This window comes from Leuciscus leuciscus, assembly GCF_965113295.1.
Source record: "Leuciscus leuciscus genome assembly, chromosome: 1".
Lineage (NCBI taxonomy): Eukaryota > Metazoa > Chordata > Actinopteri > Cypriniformes > Leuciscidae > Leuciscus > Leuciscus leuciscus.
In genome coordinates, this window is record NC_138725.1 from 53,775,116 (window position 1) to 53,799,232 (window position 24,117).

A 24,117-nucleotide genomic window follows, 5' to 3' on the forward strand; every position below is an offset into this window, starting at 1 on the left:
AATGTAGTTAAAAATCTTTGCTGAGGTGAAGGACCCAGTCAGCTTTTTATTAAAATGGCTCTTTCCTCTTAAATCCATTGCTGAGACAACTGCAATGCCGTGAAGGCAGTTTGCTGTCGCTTTATGAAAACCAACATAATTCTCTTGCTCTCATCTTGAACTCAAGTAAATATCTAATAATCATTGGTAAAATTCAGCTGATTAAGACAGTCTTGCTGGTTATGCTGGACATTCAATCACACATTTACATTTAGAAAAAACAGCATCCTAAAACATGTCCCAAAATTTGACTGAAGCTATATCATTTGCATTATTGATAAACAAAACTAAAACTATTCAAATAGTTTTCATTAAACGAAAGATAAAAAACTTAAACTTAAAAAAAAAAAAATGTAAAATGAAAATGTTGCCTTGGCAGCTAAGTGAAAAAAGTACTAAAACTGAAATAAAAATAAAACAAAGCTAAATAGAAAAAAAATAACTGATACACATGACAAAAGCATGTAACATAAAATTACTAAAATTAAAATTAAAACCGAACTTATAAAAATAAAAGCTAACACAAAATATGAATAGAGACTATAATAGTATATAAATGATCCTGATCTGTTGGGTCTTCTCTGGTTTCCAGTCGTCAGCACTCTCTCCGTCTTGCTAGTCTTGGTCCCTGTCACTGCATACAGCCACAGTGCAAAAAACTAACAGACACTCACTCACTCACAATCAACACACAAACACACGCGTTCTAAAAGTGTAGGTGTCATAAGAAGTCAAATGGAGGCCAGCGTAGCTCAGTGTAGCTAAAACGCTAATGCACAGAGATGTAATAAACCGCCTTCACTGCCACAGTGTTATTATTGTTAAACCAAAACGTATTAACTTGTATTTGGTAGCTGAAATAAAGCTGAAATAAGATATTAAGAAAAAGTACAAATTGAAGTACACTTTTTTTTTTTTTATTAAAGCTAAATAGCTATAAATATATATTAAAAATCTAATAATAATGACATAAAATTACTAAAACTTAAACTAAAATTAAAATGAAAACTGAAAATATAAAAATAAAAGCTAATTCAAAATATTAATAAATATTATATTAGTGTATAAATAATACTAAAATAGCATTGCACATAACATCCCTTTTTTTATTATTATTTTTTCTCTTTAAAAGGGATGTCGATAATGATATGTAGAAGCCCATTTGGCATAATATAAAAAATTTTTTTTTAGAAACTTTAGAACAGTCATAATCTGACTGTATTTATTGCAGCTGTAATTTTATATCTCACAATTTGACTTTACTGATTATTTAAAACTTTTTATTTTTTACTCTGAGGGAGGCAGAAATGGGCTTTCATAGAAGAGAGAAAGACAGCCAGACCGAGATCATGAGGTCAAGTAAGAAGGACCCAGTTTAATGCGGTCACGTTAAATTAGCACGGAGAAGTCTCAGATATCTAAAAGTGCGTTACATAAACATCATATGAGAAAAGTGTAAACGAGCGGTTTAATGCCCTCTCGTCTCCTATGCCTCTCTCTCTGTCGATAATGTGAATCCATATCCATAAATACAACATCTCTGATTACATATCCACTCCATATATAGGCTGGAGAATATTTCAGTTTTTACGTCCGTAATAGTTTCTGTCTGAAGGTCCTATTTTGCTAATCCATAGTTGTTTCAGATACGCCATCCCGCCCCCGGCCCCTGGGTCATGCAGCTATTCTGAAACCTAGAAAAAACAACCACACGATGCCCTGAAATTGAGTGCAGGCTGAAATGCCAGCATCAGCATTTGAAACTATATCATATACATGGCTGCACTCAGAATTTGCTCACTTTAGTTACATTAGCCTTCAGCGCTAGTACTCTCACGTTCACTTTGCTGACAAATCTCTTTCTACTCTGTTCCTCTCTCTTCGCTCCCTCACTCTGTTTGGCCGAGTAACTGCAGTCGAATGTTCACAAAGTTAATCTCTCATGACATTTACTCCACTACTTCTCTACATCTCTTTCATGTCAGTTACATGTCAGTTAATTTCCACCATTTTGACAGGCCAGTGGGGGAAGATTGTGAAGTCTCTCAGACACATCTCGGGATGTGATAACTGAAAGCAGGGGCCTCACTGCGTGTGGCCTTGGGTTAACATGTCTACCCACACCGCTATGCGTTAATGCCCTTCGCATATCACCACATATATGCTTCCAATGCACTCTGACTTGTCACATACAGTGTTGTACAAACAAAACCTGAAAGAATGTCTGAGTGATTAGAGTCAAGCTCAAATGTGTTTCGAGTGTGACAAAAAAAACAGCAGATCTCTGCCCTTCGTGTGGCATACTGTTATGTCTGTCATGACAACTCGCAGAGAGATTGACATGGTAATGGATGTGGCAATGTTAATGTATTTGGTCTTGCTACTGTCAATATTCACAGACATTGCTGTGAGCATGTAAGACATTCTGCTGCTGTACGTATATATTAAATAACCCTATTAAATAAGCAGATCTATACAGGTGGAGCTGGGGAAGGTGGAGGGTTTCTGAAAGTGCGCTGCAGACTGCTAACAGCAAATAGAGTTTGAAATGTTCATATTTGAAATGTTGAGCAGCAGCTCATTGGCCGCTGATGCTACAGCAACCAATCAGCTGCGCTATGTAGATAAGGATGTGATTGCTAACAGATTGAGCCAATGTCATCTAGTTTCATGACAGAACTTTGTATTCATTGCATGCCAATCCAGTATAATATGAATCAATACAAATAAGATGCATAATATTCAAAATGTATTGGTCTTGGGTCTGGGTCTCGGTTAATGTTCTCAGGCAAGAACAATTTTTCAACAATGCTAAATCTGACAGTGTAGTCGTATTTACGCAGAAATCACTCTTCCAGTTCCTTTTAGTGAATTTAAAAATAGAAAAGCACAACCAGTGCAGTTCCAGTGACAAAAACTTTATATGCGATTTTTATGCGCATAAACCTTCTATGCGCTTTCATGGGAGTTTATAACTGATGTGTTCGTTAGGGATGCACGATGATATCGGCACAACATCGGTATCGGCCGATAAAAGCTTTAAATGACCATCATCGGCATCGGCCGATATGATCATTTCTGCCGATGAGCTTTGCCGATAGGGTGGCGTGTTTCCTATGCGCGTGACGACCGTGCATGAGGGCCAGCAACTTAACATGTGGAGGCATTTCGAGCATGGGCATCAGTTTGGTTTGAAATGTGCTGGGGACAGAGACGCATTCGCAAGTGCATTTTCAGAAGTGCTGGGTACAATGACGCAGTCATTTTTTTTCTCTTTCGTGCAGGTCATGTTTTGAAAGACGATGTCCTGTAGCTTACTAATGTAAACTCTCCAAGCTACTATGCTCTCCACAGAGCATAAAATATTCATTTTATTTTATTTTTCGTGTTTGCATTTATGAGGAAAAACAGTGTCAGTTCTCGGTTACGGACGTGAGCACTCTGAAAGCGGCACTAAAAGAGACTGCTTTAAAACTTTCACAGAGACCTCAAACAGAAAGCACAAAGCCTTTCTAAGTGAATTTCGTTTTGTATTAATTGTATCTTAATTTTAATCAATGTTTCTTCAACCAATTGCATGGATTTAATAAATAATAAGTAAAGCAGATATAGAAATTGCGACACGGAGGCGCCCGCGATTGAACTGAAACGAAACTCAGCATAGCCTTCTTGCCTCACAGACCTGAGAAATATATCTATTATCTACAGAACGCTTGAAATCATATTTTTAAACAGAACAATTCAAAACGAAAGAAAACTATGTAATCCGAAATGTGCATTTCTCTCTGGCGCGTTCACTACTGCGAAGATCGCGAGTCATCGTCAACTTCATCTTTGCAGCCGACACAGAAAACACTTGTTCATTAATAAACAATTAAAATGTCTCCTTGCTATATTTGACATATTCATAATCATTACTTTTGCGGATCGTTGTGACAGCTTTTAGTTGCTTTATTGGCAGCGCCACCCTTACATGTACGGGTCACACCACTGCATCAGCACCGAAAACATGGGAGCATTTGGTAGACCTGTTCAAGTAGAAGATGTAAATTTTTTTATTTGAACATTTATTTTTATTTATATTACTCCTAAGGACTGAAGTTTGAAGTCTGAACTTAAAAATAAAATGTGGCACTGGCATATCATTTATTCTCCAAGTGAAATAATTTGCCTATTTTTCAGGGGTGAATGTCTGTCTTTTGAATGTCTTTGAATGTCTCTGAATGTCTTTACATTTGTCAAATTATACATTTATGGTAGAATCAAATGTTGTTTTGTTTGTCTTGTGTATTGCCTTATCTACAACACATGAGTGTAATACGGTAAAGGTAGTACAGGAGAGAGACTTGGATTTCTCTTCAGTAAAATTAAAGTGTAAATATATCAGGGGGAAAATGTGTATATATATCGGTATCGGTATCGGTATCAGCATCGGACAAAATTAGTTTGAAAATATCGGCATATCGAATATCGGCCAAAATGCAATATCGTGCATCCCTAGTGTTCGTGAGTTTATCATTTTATTTATTTATAGAATAGTATAATTTTTTACATTTACTGAGAGATCAATTTCTTTCATGTGTAAGCAAAGTGGACATTATAACCGAAATTTGCCAAAATGAATTGATCAAAGTGAAACGGAATTGAATCAATTGGTTCGGAAAATCGTAAACAAACTGAGTCTGGAAATCTGTATCGATACCCAGTCCTACACTTTTCTGGGTCTTGCAGGGTCTGTGGTCCAGTTGCAACAAATGCGTTAAGTTAAGAAAACCTTCATTGTATTAATAACAAGGGTTTTTCTAATGTAAGGGGTCTGTTGCAACTGGCTGGTGGCCTTGACTTCAACTCTGATGTCTAATGAATTCCATTTAAAATATTTCAATTTTCAAAATAAACAGACACGGATGGGAACTGCCAAGTGATATGTGTAGTGTTTCTAAGGATATCACACACAAAAAAAAAAGACAGAAAAAAAAGAGATGTGTTTTCCCCTCAGGCTTCATTCAGCTCCTCAGATCCAGATTGAAAGCAGCTATTTTTACAAGCTGTGTGTGTGATGGACTGACTTTGGCATTAGAAGCATTTGGAGTGGATACAAGTGCAGGGAGGGTCGGCCGCACATGATGAAGTTTCCCCATTTTATGAGGATGGAGAGAGTGATTCTTTTGGCAGCAAGAGGAAACACTTAAGAGAAACGTTACAATATCTATCAGTCTCATGCGTGACAGTACTGATGATTTGAGTTATGGATATAGATCGTAAATATCTCTTTCCTACATATATGGAAAGATGAGGGGGGTGAGGATAAAAGTGAAGATTAGGGAGATGGTGACTATATAAACAGTTTGATCATGATCATCTGATCTGAGAATAAAAATAAACTGGTTGCTATGGGTCATGCTGTGAATGTAATTACAACCTTTATAGTGTTATAAGAATAGTTATAATTTTACATGAATTAAAATGTATTTTAATCTGAATATCACTTCAGCTTATTCAACAAAAATGATTTACATAAGCTGAAGTTCAAAACATGATTTAAAATGAAACATTTAATTAAAATGATTCTCTCTCCCAGTTTTTATTACGTAAAGACAGGGTATCATATATAATAACTGTCAAAATGTGTGGTTTATGGTGTGATGATGTTGAGATTAATTATGGCCTCTTTACTTTCTGACAGTGATCTCTTTCTCTCTTCCACTCTCAGGATAGCACATTGCATTTTTAATAAACCAAGCTAAATTTTAACTAATCTTGACAGGCAGTAATCACCATGAATTCTCCTTAAAAAAATTGTATTAGTAATTAGTCATTTTTTGTGTGTTTTTGTTATTTTTAATAGTTTTAGATTTTATATATATATATATATATATATATATATAGTCTCTTTCAAACTGGTCCCGGGCCAGTGGGCCATCCTTTTTGTTGAGCCATGCAAGCACTTTCTTTATTACTTACAATACTTGCACATTTTAATTATTAAAGATAGACGGCATTTAAAATCCAATAAACTTCCACAATCACATCTAAACACGATCGTTTGGTCACCAATACATCCTTACATAAAAAAAAATCATACTGATGGAAGTGTATGTAAGATGATACAGTGGTCAATAAACATGTCAAGGTTGTAAACACAATTTTACATAGTTTTCCCCAGTATTTTCCCCACCTTGTTTAAATGGACATGCCACTTCTACGTGAATGGAAATGATTTATACTGCGGGTGCAGAGGAAGCAGGAGAAAAGGTTGACGTTTTAACACAATTAAATAAATACACATTAGCACAGTGGTTTTGACGGGGCGCTCGAGTAGATTTACCATCCTGCAGAGTTTAGTTAAAATCTAATCAAATGCTCATGAACCAGCTAATCAAGGTCATTGGGTTCACTTGAATATTTCATGTCTCCAGATCTCCAGGAGGAGGACTGAGCGCAGCTGAGGTGTGCAATATGCAACAGCGGTTCATGAATACAGTCATAAAGCGATTTCAGGTCATGCAGTACATATCCCATTACGGTTAAGTTGGAGGACATATTCAGAAACACACCAAAAGTGAGCGCTCACACATCTGCGTGTAATCCATCATGAAGGAGATGCATGCCAAGGAGCGCGTAGTGATGTTAACGGTTATGAGGTAATGCTACACTATCCCAGCTGGAAATGAGACGTTGAATGTTAAGACACTGCCACTGTATGTGTGTGTGTGTGTGTGTTTGTGAGTGAGTGAGGGGATTACTTACTTTGAGCAATGCAAAACCTCGCTTTGGGAATGTCCAATGATGCCCTCAGTTGGAAAAATTATTTATAGGCTACGTAAAATAAAGACTCTACACTATTATTTTTCATCGGATTACTCATTTTCTTTACCTGAATACCACGGTTAAACCTACCTGAAAAACTTAAAGCACTGTTTATTTCATTTGTATTTGTTATATTGTATTTTGTTTTAACCACTGGCCCAATTGGGCCAACAGAAAAAAAATCTTTAGCCATGTATATGGTAAAGTCTACTTTTGTGTACTTGTATGTGTTGCTCACATTCAAACAAAATGGTCAAAAAAAGAGGAGAGAGCAAGAATCTGTCCATCCTGGACTGCAAAGTTCAAAGAGAACATTGTGTCATGATTTCTGTGCTCTGTTGTGGTGAAAATAAGGGGGATTTGGGAAAAGGGGGCATCATGGTAATGACATTTCAGATGCCAAGTAAGAGGCTTAAACTTCACTAATACTCAATACTCTGGGTGTTTCATTAGTAGTGTTACAGGGAACCAAACTCTTGTCGTCCTGCCAGGACAGAAATGACATTATTAAAGCATGGCAGAAGGAAAAGGAATCCCAACATTGTCACAGAAGATGTTTAAAACACAACCAAATAATCAAAGAGCCATTTCAAAACATTTTAGGCCATTTTTAGAAATCCTAAGAAATCCTTCACCCATCTCAAACTGTCACAGGCCAGACATTTCCCTATTATGGTAAAGCTTGGATATTATATTAGACTCTTCGTAAAGTGATTTATATTAATGTGACATATCTCATAGGCTTTATTTCAGCCCCAATCCAATATTAATGCAAATGCACAATTTATAGCGCACAGCCTTGACTCACTATTACAGTACTATCATTACAGAGTATGCATAATCATGGAGCAATATGCACAGACACACACTTCTCTGAACACTTTTCCTCTGTCAACATGCCTGTTTGTAAAATTGCACACCCTCCTAAAAGCTGCTCGGGGCTATTCTGGAAGCTGTTTATTAAGGAATCGTGCTCTTTGCCAGTAACTAAGGCTTCAGGAGATCCAGACAGACTTTGTCCTGTAAAACGCAACACAAAGTGGCCCGTGTATGTGACTGGGGGACTTGAGTGGAGGGTGGTAAATCTGATCTTTAAGAAGCAATAAACTAAAAGAGGGGCTTTGTGTGTGGTCTGAAGTGTGAAGCTGGGACGAATGAGAAAACGAAAGGCTAGACAAGAGAGGGAGCAACAGATTACGCTCCAATAAAACGATCCAGTTATTTGACACTCGTGATGTCATGCTCTCAGACTGGGTTTAACACCAAGTCATGGGCCTGAGTTACAAGGAAAAACTGAATCATAACAGAGACGAGGCAGATCTCAAGAAGGCATGGTGACACTGATCTGACCTTGTGGTTTTTTTGAAAGGGTCGTTCCTTAGGAGACAGATTTGTTTGCTAAATGCGTTCCCATGACAAACAAATGATGTCCTTAACGGAATACTAAACTTAGTCACATTGTACAATGGTTTTAAATCTGTTTAATGTATAATGCAAAACAAAAATTATAAAAATAAAACCTCTGTACATTTTAATGGGTTAGGCTATATAAATATAAAATTTAAATTGTTTACTGCTATTGAAATCTCCATTTAAAATGCTCATGCAGACTTTTTATTTGTGTCAGTGCAATTAAACATGGTCAAATTATTTGTACAAATTAGTTTTTAGTCAGTTTAACAAATAATTTAAATTAAAATAATATTTTATTTTTTTAATTATTTTTATATTTTTTGCATAAATGGTTCCATTTCCTGAGAATGATTGTGGATTATTCCATCTTCCTACTTCTAAATATCTGTAATTTCCAGTTCCATTTCCAGTAATTACAAACATCCTGATCTGTTTTCCTTAACAGCGTCCACCGTTAAGCAGCTTAGCGCCACAATTACTTCCCTGTACATTAAATGCATTTTGAGACTATTACAGCATAAGTTTTGCTTATTATCCTGCTGTTGCTGGAGTAATGCCATTTCTGTGAGGATGACTTAGACTTCATCAGAGAAATTCAGCAGCAGCTCAAAACACTGCACAACCTTTAGTTTCTTTTGCCATCCAAACCCTGAACAGCACTTCCTCTTTCACCTGGAGATTTTTCAGAGTCTGTCAAATCTTTCAGATTTCTTTCTGTCTCAAGGCTGTGGACTCAACGATGAAAATGAAGAAGGTCATATTTTAGAACCCCAGTCAGATACACAAGTTCACAACATCACTACATAGATGAACATGGCTATCTTTTGACATCAGCTTATGATATTTGATGCTAATTCAATCTGCCGGTTATAATCCAATGCCTGCAATTCACTCCTTAAAAGCTCCATAAAAAGGTGTGGTAGCTAAAGCTTTTAGCTCTGTATCAGTGCCAGCAACTTAAATCATACTGTATGTTCAGAACTAACCCACTCAAAATATCAGCACTAATACTTTAAGGGACCACACACTTGATATGCTATTGATTTTAAATTGTGCACTACTTAAATCAATAGATTCATTTTCATAATGATCAGAATTTCACTTACAGGGTCCATTGAGCATTGAGTATTTGAATGAAGGTCTTTAAGAAAACATTCCTGCAGGCGAAACACCATATTCATGCAGTATTATGTGATATCCTCAGAGTATTTACATATAATGAGATTTGAATTTGATCATTTTTCCCTCTTGGAATGTGATTCTAGCTCTCAGACGTTTAAGTTTTGTTATAGGTGTATTGTCCACTGGTTGATGATTAGTGATAAAAGGCTGGAATACACTACACAAATATTTAATTTACAGTCTGGACGAGTGAATTTTAGATGTCGAAAGTCAGTCAGTCTGTAGATTTTGGGCAGTCAGAGTATTCCAGCCTTAGCAATCATCACCAAGACACATGTATAATTCAAACTGATGGGCATCAAGCTTAGAGTGTTTTCTCAGTCTAGTCGTCTTTACTGCCAAACCCCAAACTGAAAATTGACCTCTCACTCCTGCTGCTGCCAACCCAACCTCGAAAATTCATCTTTCAACACCTGTCACAGCCGAGGCGGTCTAAACGGCTCCTTACAATAATACATTCAGGCCCATGATTTACGTTTTAAGCAAAGAAAGCAATTTTTCTCCGCTTCAGCGGGTAGTTAGCTAACAAAAAGTGTGAGCCAATGATCAAGATTTATCTACTGATTGTCTTACACAGCTCGCTGAATGAAATAATCAACAAGTGGATGTTATTATGAATGTTAAGTGTGGGCAAGACACTGATGCATTCTGCCAGTCAGAGTATAAAAGTGTCATTTACATTAACGTGACATATGAAATGACAAATTGCGATGATTCAAATATACACTGTAGTTTTAAATGTAAAATCGATGCTGAAAATGAACTTAAAGAGGCTTACCTGGCTTCTTCGGTTCAGGCATGGTGCTTTGTCATATGTCGGTCACCCTGACTTTTCTTTCTCCCACACTTTACTCATCTTTCATGCCTTTTATTCCCTCCTCCCTTGGCATGTCCTCCCCATCCTTGAGTAAGATAGAGAAGGGTGGGTGAGCAGAGAAAAAAGCGATACATGGAGAGAGAGCAACAGAACGAGTGTCACTTGAGACAACTTGGACAGGAGGAGCAGACGAAAGACAGCGACAAGGGTGAAAAAAGTTTAACATTATAACAAACATGGTGTCTCTATGGCAAACCTCTTAATTGGTAAACTTGTTAAAGCGTGCTGTAAACCAAGCTATTTGCTAATGGCATGATATATTTGTAGATAGATATTGATTGACAGCCTGTTTGAAGCATATTAAAGCGGAGCTGCTTGACATCTGTGATCATCTATGAAGTGATGGTTACCTCAGAAAATTAAAAAGAGACCTGGAAAGAACAGAATCAAGCCTGCTGATAGGCTGTCAGAGAAGAACATTTGACACGCTGACCTTTGACCTTACATCTCTCTAACCACCCCTTTCTTTTCATCAAGTAAATGTGCTGACAATTCTGCTCATTCATTAGGCCAGTCATAAATCCTCACAAGTCACACACTGAGTGTCAAAAGAAGTGTGACGTTTTACGAATAACAAGGCTAAACTGTGAATGAAAGCGGTTAAACTTGAGCTAGAGGGTTAATTAACTCACCCAAACCCATTCGATACATGAGATAATTAGAACATAACTTAATATCATAACTGCATCTGCACAATATGACGTGAATGCACAAGTGAAGTTGCATGCTCATCAGAATTTGCAAGCCACACTCTTTCTGCAACAATGTGCTAAAACATGAACAGTGAACAACTAAAACTTAAAGGATTTACAACATTGAGTTTTTGCATGTTTTGCATAAGGGTGATGCATGTTTAAATTAATATGATACCGTTCAAAAGTTTGATGTCAGTAAGATTTTTTTAAATACTTTTATTCAGGAAGAATACATTAAATGGATCAAAATGTTTACATTGTTAGGGTCAAAGAGGGTCAAATAAATTCGGTTCTTTTGAATTTTTTATTCATCAAAGAATCCTGAAAAAAATATCATTGTTTCCACAAAAATATTAAGCAGCACAACTGTTTTTTTGTTTTGTTGTTTTTTTAACAGAGTTAGAAAACAGCTGTAATAATAATTCACAATATTACTGATTTTACTGTAGCCATGGTGAGCAAAAGAGTGGTAGTGTTTATAAAATGTTTTAATATCTGGCTTAAAATGACATTTTCCTCAACTTAACTTGCATGACAGTTTAATTAATATGACATGACATGACAAAACACAGAGTTAATAGGATATTTTGTTAAAAAAGACAACTAAAACAATAGAAATGCTAAATGTAACACTTCAATAATGGTGTAAGACGCTGAACTCAACGGTCACAAGATGTCCTGTGTACGGTCTCTGCACAAATGTCTTTAACAGCAAAACAGCAGAGATCAGAGTTTAGTCACGTCCCTGGTGTGAATGCTTGAAGTGTACCGTTCAATGACGCTCTGTTAAGCTTGACACACCAATAAACGCTCTTTTGAACTTTAATTTGGGGGAGAGAAGACTGGCCAGAGACTGTGCTATTTATAGAAAGTGCAACCTGAGAGGCAGGTGTCAAGGAGAAAAATTACACAATATTAGGAAGGAGAGGATCGAGACAGAAGAGACTCACGTACAACCACAAGCACAAGACACATGCAGCAGAAGGGAAAGTGATATATTGAAGACAACAGCCAGGAAACAAGATACTTCATGCTTTACAGAGTGCTAATTTAATTTATTTGATTCAATTAAACGTAATATGGACTTGGTAAAGAAAATATAAATCATATGTCACAATATAACAACTCTCATCATGAAATGTAAGCATAAAATGTTATACTGCTTTATAATAAAATGTCACCCCTCGAGTTTAATGCCACATAGATGCCTTCACGGTGATGAGATGGCCAGGCTAAGTATAGTTCTGCAGGAGTGTGGGGCTTCACTATTGTCTGGGGGCGTGATGACAGACAGCAATGACTAGATGGAAGAGATATATATTCATTTCAAAGTAGGAATGTCTTGGAAATCACATGGCAAGGGTGCATGGAAAACCCAAGCCCTTCTGCTGAAACAGTCCATTACTCATACAGGCTCTCTTAGCGATGTGTTCAGTTATGGAAATGCCAATACGCCACGCTGTATCACTTACCTCGGTGTCATCTGATTGATGTAATTGAAAGGGCGTGCGTCTGTTTGTTTTTTCTCATGCCTTGGATCTTAATGGCAGTCCGTGGGTCCCGTACTGAGTGGCGCAAATAGGAACACTATTGATTGGGGATAAAGAGTGTAAGATAATCAGTAACTCTGATTTACAGAACAATGTACAGAACAAAATGAGGTTCTGGAACACAAACACTGCGTGCTACTGTAATTGATTGTAATCGATCTAAGCTAAATTTGATTAACCTGTGGCCCTGATGGCCCATTCGGTCGTCGATGCGGTTATTATCTTATAGGCTCACTACAATGACAGATATTGAGGAAAAGGAGTAATTTCTCAGGTGGTTGGGGAACATTGCCATATTTGCGTAGACATAACTTTGGTCATGTCTGTAACAGCTTAAACAGGAAAACATTTGATTGCATTATATGTCAGACCCAAGGACAACATCACAAATGATTACATTACACAGCAGGGTGTTTCTTTAATGGCCACTTCTGGCCCTGTGGACTTTTAGAAAATAAACTCTTTAAACATTTCCCACACTGTGAATAGTTTATTATATTTATCATGTAAATATGCATCATGGAAAGACTTTTTAGACATTTTTTCCCTGAAAGTTATGAACATGTTCACCACTCTGTGACTACTAACGCATCTCAAATTATGTAACGTGTTTAGAATTGAGTGGAGAAAATGAAATTTTTTGGGACTAAATTAGACAGACTTCTTTTTCTTGCTAATATATATTTTTTTAACACTTTCAGAGCTAGAATTGCATAAATACACACAATAAAATATTTCACAATTTCTGCATGCTATTCCCTGCAAATTTTCTTTGTTGTCTTCACACATTACTTATAATAATCCTCATTATATCCCAAACATGCTCTTCACTGACACACATTGCTGCCTGTAGGTTAACTTTTGGTGCCAAGTTGTTGGTTGGTTGTGATGGAATGCCATCATAACAGAGGGACAGTTATAATTTAGTAAAAAAAACAAAACATTTAAATGCATATAATCAATACAAATTTATTTTTACTCTTTGTTAAGATTATTATAGTAATTGTTTTTGCTTATTTAAGATGGATTTTAATAGTTTAAGCCAATCTGGGTCTGGTACAAATATAATAAAATAAAATAAAATATATACCAAAAAAAAAAAATCATTTGAAAAGAAGGGTGGAAAAGGGCGAGGTAAAACATTTCAATGGGAAAAAGTTTACATCTGCGGTAAAATAAAAATCAAAGCCAAAGCTTTGGACATTAGGTGCCTCTGCTGTTGAAGAAACACTGCATAGGCCTTACGCAAAATTGACATGCGTTTCAACATCTGAATATTGAAAATAAGGTAGTAGAATAAAATATTATAATAATAATGGTAACACGTTAATGTAAGGTTTCATTAGTTGACATTAGTTAACTACTTAAGTTAACATGAACTATGAATGAACAATACTATCACAGTCAAGTCAAGTCACCTTCATTTTAAAAGCGCTTTTTACAACACAGATTGTTTCAAAGGAGCTTTACAGTGATAATAGGAAGGTAATTGAACAGAGATTGTTTTGGCTGTACAGCAGCCAATAAATATGGTAACAATTGTATTGCTCAGTGTTAGTTCATGTTAGTTACATTATCTAATGTTAACCAATTTGATTTTATTGTAAAGTGTTACCATAATAATACTATGATTGGAGGCAGTTATTTGAGGTGAATATAAAGGTCTTGTTATCAATCAATTTAGCATTTGACTTGTCTAGTTGAGCCATGTTAAAATTTGTTTTGTAGTGGGCACATTTTCCTGTTACTAAACTACTCTCTAGTGTCCAACTCATGTCATTGCATTTTCTCTACTTGTGACAGCAGGTATAATGAAGTTAACCACAAACTTGTACACTGACTGGCGCACACATTTACTGAACGTTAAGAGCTCTATGTCTTTCAAGCATGTGTTTTTGTCCAGGTTACCCGTTAATGTCTTTTGGAAATCCGTCCAGGTCTCACAGTGAACCCTGTTGGTTGCAGACTCAATGTGATTAGTCTTTCTTAAAACACACCACAACAAAAACACTCAATTTGCAGAAAACTGGACCACTAAGTATGGATTAATCGTGGGGGAATTAATACAGTGGGTAAATCTGTCAGGAAATGAATTACAAAAATAAGCTGAAGATTGCGAACAGCGACTCCTATTGATTCAGTGATTCGTGTTGCACAAAATGAAGGTGTAATTCCAATTCGTAAACAGAGGGGGCAGTACATCATATATTTTCTGGGCACTATAATTGCACTAAAATGAACCAATTTTTGTGAAAAAATTTAAATTAATAGCATCCATGAACATATTTTTATTTTGGAGGTAGAAAATGTTGAGTTCTGTACCCCCCCAAAAATGTCAAGTTCAACCAAAAAGGTTAATTTACAGCTATTCAATTAATATTTAAAATGAGAATCTGATAAAACACACAAAAGACTGAGTCCCGCTGTATTACTCAGGCTGCACTGCAGTGTCTATTCACAGGCGCGATCCCACTACTGATCGGCACGGGGGCTTTGACCTGCTCCGTCTCCGACCTGGGCCGGTTCACCCCTCCTTAGACGACCTGGTAGTCCCGGGCTCCCCCAGGAGCACCATATCGATACCGAACTTAGTGCGGACACCCGATCGGCATAGTCCACAGCAGCCCAGAACCCCTGAGCTCAAGCGGTCCGCCAGCCTCAGCCTCCCAGTAGCTTGGATTACAGGCGCACGCCACTGCACCCGGCGAGAGAAGAGCTGATTCTAGCAATACTTCTATGTGACTGCGCTCCAGTGTGCAGCGCGCCCTCTAGTGGCTGCAAGGAGAAAATCATTCCAACGGCTAACGGAAACATAGCAAAAGTATCAGTTTTAGACATAATGATTTTAGAGCCTACATAAGACCGAGATAAATGAGGATAAAATGTTTTTGTAAAGCAATAAAAAATAAATAAAATAAAAACTCTGAAGACTTTTAATGTGGTATCCAGTTGTATATTGTGAGAGACATATTAATGTTTTAAAAAGAAATACCACATAATGTTTTTATATTATATATATATAAATAAGTTAAAAAAAATATATATATATATATATACAGATGAATATACATTTCATAAGTGAATGGAGGAGTCTCTTTAATGTTTTTACGACTTTTGTTTTGAAACGCCGTATTTCCGTTACACAGAGAGGAAGTCTCTCTCTCAAGGCTTGCGACAAAATGGCCACGAAAAGAGTCTTTTCGCTTATTTTGTCCGTCCTGTCAACTATTACGCTGTTATGGACACAATTTGGCGAATGCAATAATGGTCGAAGGGTAAGTTGAATATGTCCGTTAAACATCACTCTCGTCATGTGTATTATGTGCGGATTTCTTGCATGTGGAGCTTGTTAGCATGTTAGCCTGCTGTCTGATGTGTTTGTATGCGGAGTGAATGTAAATGGTTTTGTTTGACAGTTAGGAGATGCGGTGGACACCGATTTCAGCGGATTCTCTGTGCCACTAGAGCACTCATTTGAAATAGGTGAGGATTAAGGTAAATATTTCATAGTTAGCCTGTCTATTAATGTGTCTCTACTTTGTCGTGTCGTGACTGATTGTTTTTGTTTCAGATGATTTTCCCAGATTTCGCCTTCGTGGTGCCCTACAGTTCAGGGGTGGAAGGGAAAACGGTGTGTATCTCGCACAAAACCAGCTCTCTGAGAAAGACAGGAATACAATGAAGGTGAGAACCTGCTTTTTTTAAAGAAAGCAAGGATATATGTCGTAACCCTGTCTGCTGTCTCTCTGGTCTAAATTTGTATTTCTCTGCCTGTGTCCTTCAGGATGTGGCAGCAGTTGATGGTCTGTACAGGATCCGGGTGCCTAGAGTCTCTCTACAGGTGGACCGGCAGACAGAGAGACAGTCTGAAGGTTACATTACAGCGTTTGTTAGAGCTGTAAGTCAACCTCCTGCAAATATCAACATTAGATATATTTGAATTTAAATATCAGTACATGTTTAAAAGTTTGGGGTCTGTAAGAATTGTATTTAAAGAAGTTCATTTATAATATTCATTAAGCTGATCAAAGTTGATTAATGTCAAATAAATGCTGTTCTTGTGCACTTATTATTCATCAAAGAATCCTGCAAAAATGTATCATGGTTTCTACAAAAATATCAAGGACAGCTGTTTTCAACATTGATAATATTAATAAATGTTTCTTGAGCAAATCAGCATATTAGAATGATTTCTGACGGATCATGTGAAACTGAAGACTGAAAATGTAGCTTTGCCATCCTAGGAATAAATTACATTTTATAATCTATAAAAATAGAAAAAAGATATTTAAAATTGTACTATTTCACAGGGTATATTATATATTTTTATATAATATAAACTTTTATTAAAAATTACATTTTTATAGATATTTTAGCTACAAATCTTGTCTCTGTCTTTCTTTTTTGCAGTGCTCGTTAGTGGAGTCCCACCTCAGTGACGTCATCACCCTTCACACTGATGTCAGTGGAAATGTCATCGGCATTTCCATAGTGACAATCCCCGGTTCATGTCGTGGAATAGAGGTGGAGGATGAGGTTGACCTGGAAGTTTTTAACACTACAATAAGTGTTGTGGCACCTGTCACTGCACCTGTGTGAGTACACACACACACACACACACACACACACACACACACACACACACACACACACACACTCTTATGCTTTTACACTCAGACTGCTATTTCTGTTACCAGTGATTCTCAACATTTTTGACTCCAAAGTACCTATTTTTTCCAAGACAATATTCAAATGCCCTCCTGTCTAAGCAGATATGTATCTCTGGTAGATCTGTATTAATATAATTAAGTGATCTCAAAAATATGATGGCAGTTTAATGTTATACACTGAAATAATTGTAAGACATATTGGGCCCCTCTTGGAAGTCTGCAGGCCTCATAGTGGGTTGAGATCCACTGATCTACACATTTACTTTATTATTTGAAGAGTATAGAAACAGTGCACCCACAAATTGCACTGTATATGTTATTATCAGCTCCTTTGGAAATGAGTTTGTCTTGTGCCTCTTATTTAGACCCGAAACAGCACCCTACATTGAGAGGATGGAACAGGAAATGGAAAAGAAAGGCAAAAACCCACAAGAGCAGAAATCCTTCTTTGCCAAATATGTGAGTATTTTTATTATATGTGTGAGACTGAAGACTAATTACTGGTTTGAGTTGTGCCAGTTTTTACTTGACTTTTCTGTGAAAGTTAAGTTCACTGAAGTAATTGTGTTTGCATTTTGACTAATTATTAATGTGACAATTTTTCCCAACTATCTAGGTCAGCGTTTCCCAACCGGGGTGCTGCGGCACACTGGGGTGCTGTTTGGCGAGAGCAGGGGTGTCCTGTAAAAAAATACTATTAAAAAGTATTATGTACCATCATTCTCGGATGTCTCTAATAACAACAAATAACGCACAAATTTATAATAAAAATGCAAATCGTAAGTTTCCGGCGGTCATTTGCGGGGGTAGCGCATGATTTAAACGGCCTCTTTTTCATGGCTTGTTGCGCGTACGGTCAAATACACACGAAAATATTGTCACAACGTCCGCCTTGCCGCTTAGCCTATTCACATAAACACATCGGTTATGTCCGTGCTGTCAACAGTAACGCATACGATGAATGTTTTTCAGTTTAACACGTTAAAAAAATATTTTACGCGATTAACGCAGCATCCGTTTTTTTCTCTCATCCTTTGGCTATCGTTACATTATATGATCACGTTCCTCTTCATGCAAAAGCTTTTAAACCATTTAAGCGCGACATGACAAGAGAACGCGCTGTCTGTGAATGACACACACGACGCACAGAATAGACTTCTTTCGCGCTTGAACCAATATTAACACACAATTATGCCAAAATTTAAATTTGTTGAGTATCCTCATAAGAGCAGTCTTAAATTAGTTAAATAAAGTCTTAAATGAATGTAAAGAGTTGTGAGAAAAAGGGCACAGGTAAATATAACATTTATTATGGGCTTATGTGAAGATTGCTTTAACTTCACTTAAATTTGTTATTTTTTTGGAGCCTAATAAATGTTAAAATTGATAGCTTTCAATTATGCTGTAATGTTGAATGGCAATAATTAATGTTTAAAATAGAAAATAAATAAATAATTGAAGACATTTAGTATCAGTGATACCGGCCTTCGTTCATTAAAAAGATGCCATTAAACAATTATTTAAAATATACTGTCTTTATGTTGTTTCTACATTAATTTGGAGATTAACTGTGAAATGATTCCATTATAAAATATATTAAAAACTTATATTAAAAACAAGCTATCTTGTGCAATTACAACAACATTACCCCAATATAAAAACATTATACACTGAGTGAGCAAACATTTTGGTGAGATTTGCAATGGTAATTGAGTAATGTTTATATATATGAATAAAAGCCTTAATTAAATATGTCTTAAATATGACTTTCAATGGATGGACAAAACAAAAGTGATAATATTAAAAATATCTATATGACAGTAGACGGTTCTTCCCTGTGGTGTTGAAAATCGATACATTTCAAGGCATCGTATCAAAGTAGTTTCATAACAACACTAGTGTAGGGTGCCACACATTTTTTGAAAAATTTCAAAGGGTGCCGTGGCTGAAAAAAGGTTGGGAAACATTGATCTAGTTAGTAAAAATGTGGAACCTTATGCACTATCATCACATTAATATTTTCTCATCTTTTATTTCACCTCCTTTTCTGTAATAACTCCTTTCCAAATGGCCTCTGTTCCTGCTAATAGTTTTCTTTTTTTTGTTCTACTGTGTCTCTTTAGAATTAGTTTGTGTATCAGTGGACCGCAATGCCCAAGATGACCGTTACTGTATTTTTTCGCTGTATTTTGAGCTAACAGTCATTTCATGACTGAAGTTGCTGGTCTGTTCCGTCCTTTCCTAAATACAGCTACCAGTGTTAATGTCCCTCTTTGTAACCGACCTCTAAACTCTCCTGCAGCGTGTGTCGTGGTTGGCTGTTCTGCATTCACAATGCTGTGACTGTGCTGTGTCTGTGTTGACTTTGTGCTGGTCTGTGCTGTGTTCCAGTGGTATTTGATTCTGGGAGGTGCAGTGTTCCTCATGGCCACCAGTTCAGCACAGACCCCACCAGGGGGCGCCAGAGAGCAGAGCTGATTTCCATTCATTTCAAGTACTGAAACTCATTTAAGCCTATTTGGTTACTCTGTCACTCCCGCTGCATTTCTCATTGTGTGTGTATATGGGTCTGAACAAGCACCCACATGCACACAAACTCAAATCCTCTGATCCTTCCTCTGTTTCAGCTTGGTGTTCAGTTGTTTGATGTGCTTTTTTCGTGTACGTTTCTTGCTGGGTCATGACCAAATCAGTGGTGTTTGTGTTTTGATCAAATAGGGTCTTTTGGCCAGTAATATTAGCAGGTGATGATAGTCTCAAGCTCAGAGATGTTCATGACCCACTCTGCTTGCTTCACTCTTTCCTGTTCTTTCAGTCTCATTTCTCCCTCGTAGTGGAAAGTCATTTGTAAGAAGCAGTAAGTGGTGGAGGTTGGACAAAAAGAGAGCAAGGAAGGATGAAACTGAAACTGATATGCTTGGGAAAATTTTCCAATTAATCCAAAAGCCTGTGATTGCCCTGCACCTAGTCATTGACTCCGGAGAGGAACTGTCATGTTGCATTTCAAACCGCTAACAGATATGTTGAAAACCTTCTTGTGTGTTTTTCTTTTCTCTTTCATCACCAGTGGATGTATATTGTCCCCCTTGTTCTTTTCCTGATGATGTCTGGAGCTCAGGATCAGTCTGGAGGAGGAGCCGGAGGAGGGGCGGGCAATGGAGGAGGACGATGATCCCCGTGGCAGCAACAACTCCTGTGTTGTACATAATATTTTAAAGCAGATTTTGAGTTCACTGACACACATCATGACACGTACACATTTACAAACGAAGGATTGTTCTGGAGAAATAATAATTGAAAAGCTTAACTTATAACTGTATTCTTGGATTGTTTTTACTACTGATTTAATAAAATAATTTGATGACCATTCGACGTTGTCAGCATGGATGTTTACAAGAAGTACTGCCATAATCAAGCACTTCGAAAACTAAAGCCGCGTCACACTGGACTTTGAGCACGCTAAATTTCTACGGACACTGCAACAGCTGCAAAATGACATCCCAATCTGTGTTTTTTATTTTATTTTTAAAGACAGTACATCAAAAATGTCAAAATATGCAATCTACTCCACTTTACTGCAATCTGCAGATTTAAAGTTTGCATCTTTTTACTGCAGCTAAAAAAAAAAAATCACGTTATGACATCATTCTTCTGTTAGTCACACGTCTTCACGTGGAAGGAATTCGCTGGGCAGAGTTTCCCGAACTTGAACTTTGGAACACAGCGACATACAAAAATGATTCGCTTGAGTTTCCTGTCTCCCTCATCCGCATCCGCATGCGTATTAATGGAATTCAGTGGAATGAAGAGTATAGTTTGTTCGCCCCTTCACAGGTGATCAGAGGATGGAGATCTTTACAACTCCATCTAATGCTCTTGTCTTGTTTTCTGACCCAGTGCCATTTGGGTTTATTTTATGTTATGTTGTGTTATGTTGATGCTGAAAATACCACTTCTCTTTGCACATTGATGCCATAAATAAATAAGCCTGAGAAGTTTACTGGTAAAAAGTGAAGTGGGTTACAATGTATTTACAGTGTATATTACAGCTTCTTTATATATATAAAAAAAGAAGAAATTAATACTTTTATTCAGCAAAGACACATTCAATTGAAATTAAAAAGACATTTATAATATTGCAAGAGATTTCTATTTTAAATAAATGCTGTTCTTTTGAACTTCATATTTATCCATCAGAGGTATTCCTTCAGCAGCACAACTGTTTTCAACATTGATTATAAATGTTTCTTGGGCACCAAATCATCATATCAAAATAATTTCTGAAGGATCACGTGACACTGAAGACTGGAATAATGATGCTGAAAATTCAGCTTTACCATCACAGGAATAAATTACACTTTAAAATATAGTAAAAACATTTCACATTATTCCTGCTTGTACTGTATGTGTATTCAAATAAATGTAGCAGTGGTAAACATAAACTTCTCTCAAAAGCATGAAAAAATCCTACCAAACTTTTACTTTTGAATTATAATGTCGGTGACATGAAAGGGACTTTTCCCCCTAGTTATATTCAGAAAAAGGCAGCTCATGGCAACAGTTGGTTGAGATTAATCATCAAAGCTTCACTTTCAACAGACATGACTCTTCTCTGAGATTTTATCCATCCTCTCATTGCTATTTCATAAGACGTTGCCAATCATGCGGCTAGTAGTTTGTTTGCTGTAAACAGAAGTGAACTTGGGGATAGAATGTTCTTGATCGACTCCCGCAGACCATATGCTCATGTCCCCTTTCTGTGGCTATCTTTGTCAGCTGTCAGTCATTCTCAGCTTGTGGGCCTGTTTGTCTTGGGTCCGTTCATGTATAACTTTGGCAGTGTGTGGTAAATCTGGATCTTACGAGGCTCAGCGCAGACAACACTCTATCGTGTTCCCCTAAACCCTTGACCACACCACCCACCCATGTTCTCTGAAAGATTTTGTAGTCCCATGGAGCAGGACAAGTCAATGACCTTAATCAATCACAGTCTCTTTGTGTCCAGGCCAAAGTCAAAGTCATGGTTAAACTCTGAAGCGAGCAAAACAGAGCTCGCAAGTAAAGGGATCTGCTGGTATGCCAAGGTCTGACATCTTTGTGCTTACTGGCCTCTGTAAACAGCCCTGGTGGGCTAAAATGTACCAAGTCAAACGACCAAGCAGGAGACCTTCATTTGTTTTCCCGGCTTTAACTGTTAAACCAATGAGAAGTAAAACATTGAACATTTGACTTTACAAATCTCAAGCGTTTAGCCCTCTCTAAATGTTTGGTATTAGGTAACTTGTGAATTTCTCTACAAATAGATCATTCAGTGAAGAACTATCATCACAGCCCTGATGAATGTGTGGATGCCAAGAAGCACATGGTTGAAACTGAGACAGAACAGTGGTGTGTGTGGCATCATAAGGGCATTTCTCTCTAGCTCACTCTTTCGCTCTCTGCCTGCCACTGTATTTGTCTGAACACACACAGAAAGACACAAAAAGCCCAAAAAGCGAATAACAAACAATTTGACATGCTAGTTTTAGTCAGTTAGTATTGCATTTAGGTCACAAAATATTTGCAAGTTATTCAGACTGAAATGTTGTGGTTGTTTATTCAGGGAATAAACATTTTGTTAATTTTTTCCCAGGAGAAATGTACCATGGTGTGTGACTTGCTCAACTTTTGCTAATATAAAGTCTGATTCTGAACTCAATCCCACTTCAAATATGTCCACAAGAAGAACTGGCATATGAGAATAGAGCACATAAACATGGCAGGAAAAGGAAACAGAAACCTCTGTTTAGAAGAGGCCTCTGTCAGTGGACAGTCATAAATCTCACATCCTGTCACTGTCTGATCAGCTTTCGCCATAACTACCCATTACTCAGAGCGCCAGGGATGCCACTGGGATTTTAAGTATTCTGAGCTTGTGTTTACTGCAAAAGTTTAGTGAGGTCTCACGGTTTTGATTTTGCTATTGACACATTAACATGATTATATATATATATATATATAAAGGTGACATTTAATCTGTGTATTTTACTTTATATTTTAAATTATATTATATTAATCACAAATGGAATATTAAATGATATAAAATCTAGTTATATATATATATATATATATATATATATATATATATATATATATATAGTAATATATTCATAACTATTGAATAATATATAATCATATATTTTTTTATATTTTTTATATTGTATATAACAATACACACACCTATATAATATGATATATTATATAATACTTAATATTGCATTTGTGCTGTTATTATTGTTGTTAATTTATCTGTTCTGCTTAAACCACAAGTGTTTGTGTGTGTATATATATATATAATTGTCACGCCTATTCAGTTGTGTTTGTTTTTAGTTTCGTTTCATAGACTTTTACTTTGTTTTCATTTCATTCGGCTCTTTTTGTCGGCTTCCTTAGAAGAGCCGGCTCTTACGGCTCCCAAATGGCTCTTCATTTAGTATTACTCGGACTTCTGTTTTAGCCTAATTTAGCAATTGTGAGTGATTTTTATGTTGGTAAGAAATTTTTTTTATTCAGTGTTTTCATAAAAGCCTTTTTTATATATTTTTTTGATAAAAAAAAAAATTGTTCCTATTATTTAACATTTCAATAAAACTTCAATATCAGATGCCTCAGCTTGGATGGGCTGATGCGATTTCTCCTCTCTGTGACTATTTGTCCTGTTTTTGAGAAGTCTCCAATATCATTGAAGTGCAGCCAGATGCTGCTGCTTTTTCGGTTTTCGCTCATTTCTTCACTTTCTCCCAACACGCTTGCATTTAAATCTCTCTATCGCTCTATGTACCTGGCCTGTACCACTACACTCGCTATCTTTGGAGCGTGTGTCCCCCTTCCTTCTTTCACAT

At 36.7% G+C, this 24,117-nt stretch overlaps 2 protein-coding genes across 4 annotated transcripts in view; one reads left to right on the forward strand and one right to left on the reverse strand.

The window, feature by feature from the left end:
- Nucleotides 1-10,330, reverse strand: part of mybpc2a (myosin binding protein Ca) — a 32,572-nt gene extending 22,242 nt beyond the window's left edge. Inside the window, exon 1 of one of the 2 annotated variants that reach the window (XM_082142330.1) lies at nt 10,223-10,330. In XM_082142330.1, the coding sequence (XP_081998456.1) occupies nt 10,223-10,244 (22 nt within the window). In that variant the 5' untranslated portion in view covers nt 10,245-10,330. The remainder of the gene's footprint in view (nt 1-10,222) is intronic. The other variant, XM_082142329.1, reaches the window with a different exon arrangement.
- Nucleotides 10,331-15,687: 5,357 nt separating this feature from the next.
- emc10 (ER membrane protein complex subunit 10) lies at nt 15,688-20,605 on the forward strand. 2 transcript variants are annotated; one of them, XM_082166400.1, is made up of 8 exons: nt 15,688-15,841; nt 15,983-16,049; nt 16,138-16,250; nt 16,351-16,464; nt 16,977-17,161; nt 17,602-17,695; nt 19,628-19,730; nt 20,304-20,605. In XM_082166400.1, the coding sequence occupies exons 1-7, from the start codon at nt 15,746-15,748 to the stop codon at nt 19,712-19,714; spliced, it is 756 nt and encodes a 251-aa protein (XP_082022526.1). In that variant the 5' UTR covers nt 15,688-15,745; the 3' UTR covers nt 19,715-19,730; nt 20,304-20,605. The 2 variants fall into 2 exon arrangements, with proteins under 2 accessions (XP_082022526.1, XP_082022525.1); XM_082166399.1 differs by lacking the exon at nt 19,628-19,730.
- The last annotated feature ends 3,512 nt before the right edge of the window (nt 20,606-24,117 follow it).

Coding starts and splice junctions, on each gene's coding strand:
- emc10 (XM_082166399.1), top strand. CDS start 15,746: ATGGCCACGAAAAGAGTCTTTTCGCTTATTTTGTCCGTCCTGTCAACT. Junction 16,050..16,137: donor AGAGCACTCATTTGAAATAG/GTGAGGATTAAG, acceptor TTTTTGTTTCAG/ATGATTTTCCCAGATTTCGC. Junction 17,162..17,601: donor GCACCTGTCACTGCACCTGT/GTGAGTACACAC, acceptor CCTCTTATTTAG/ACCCGAAACAGCACCCTACA.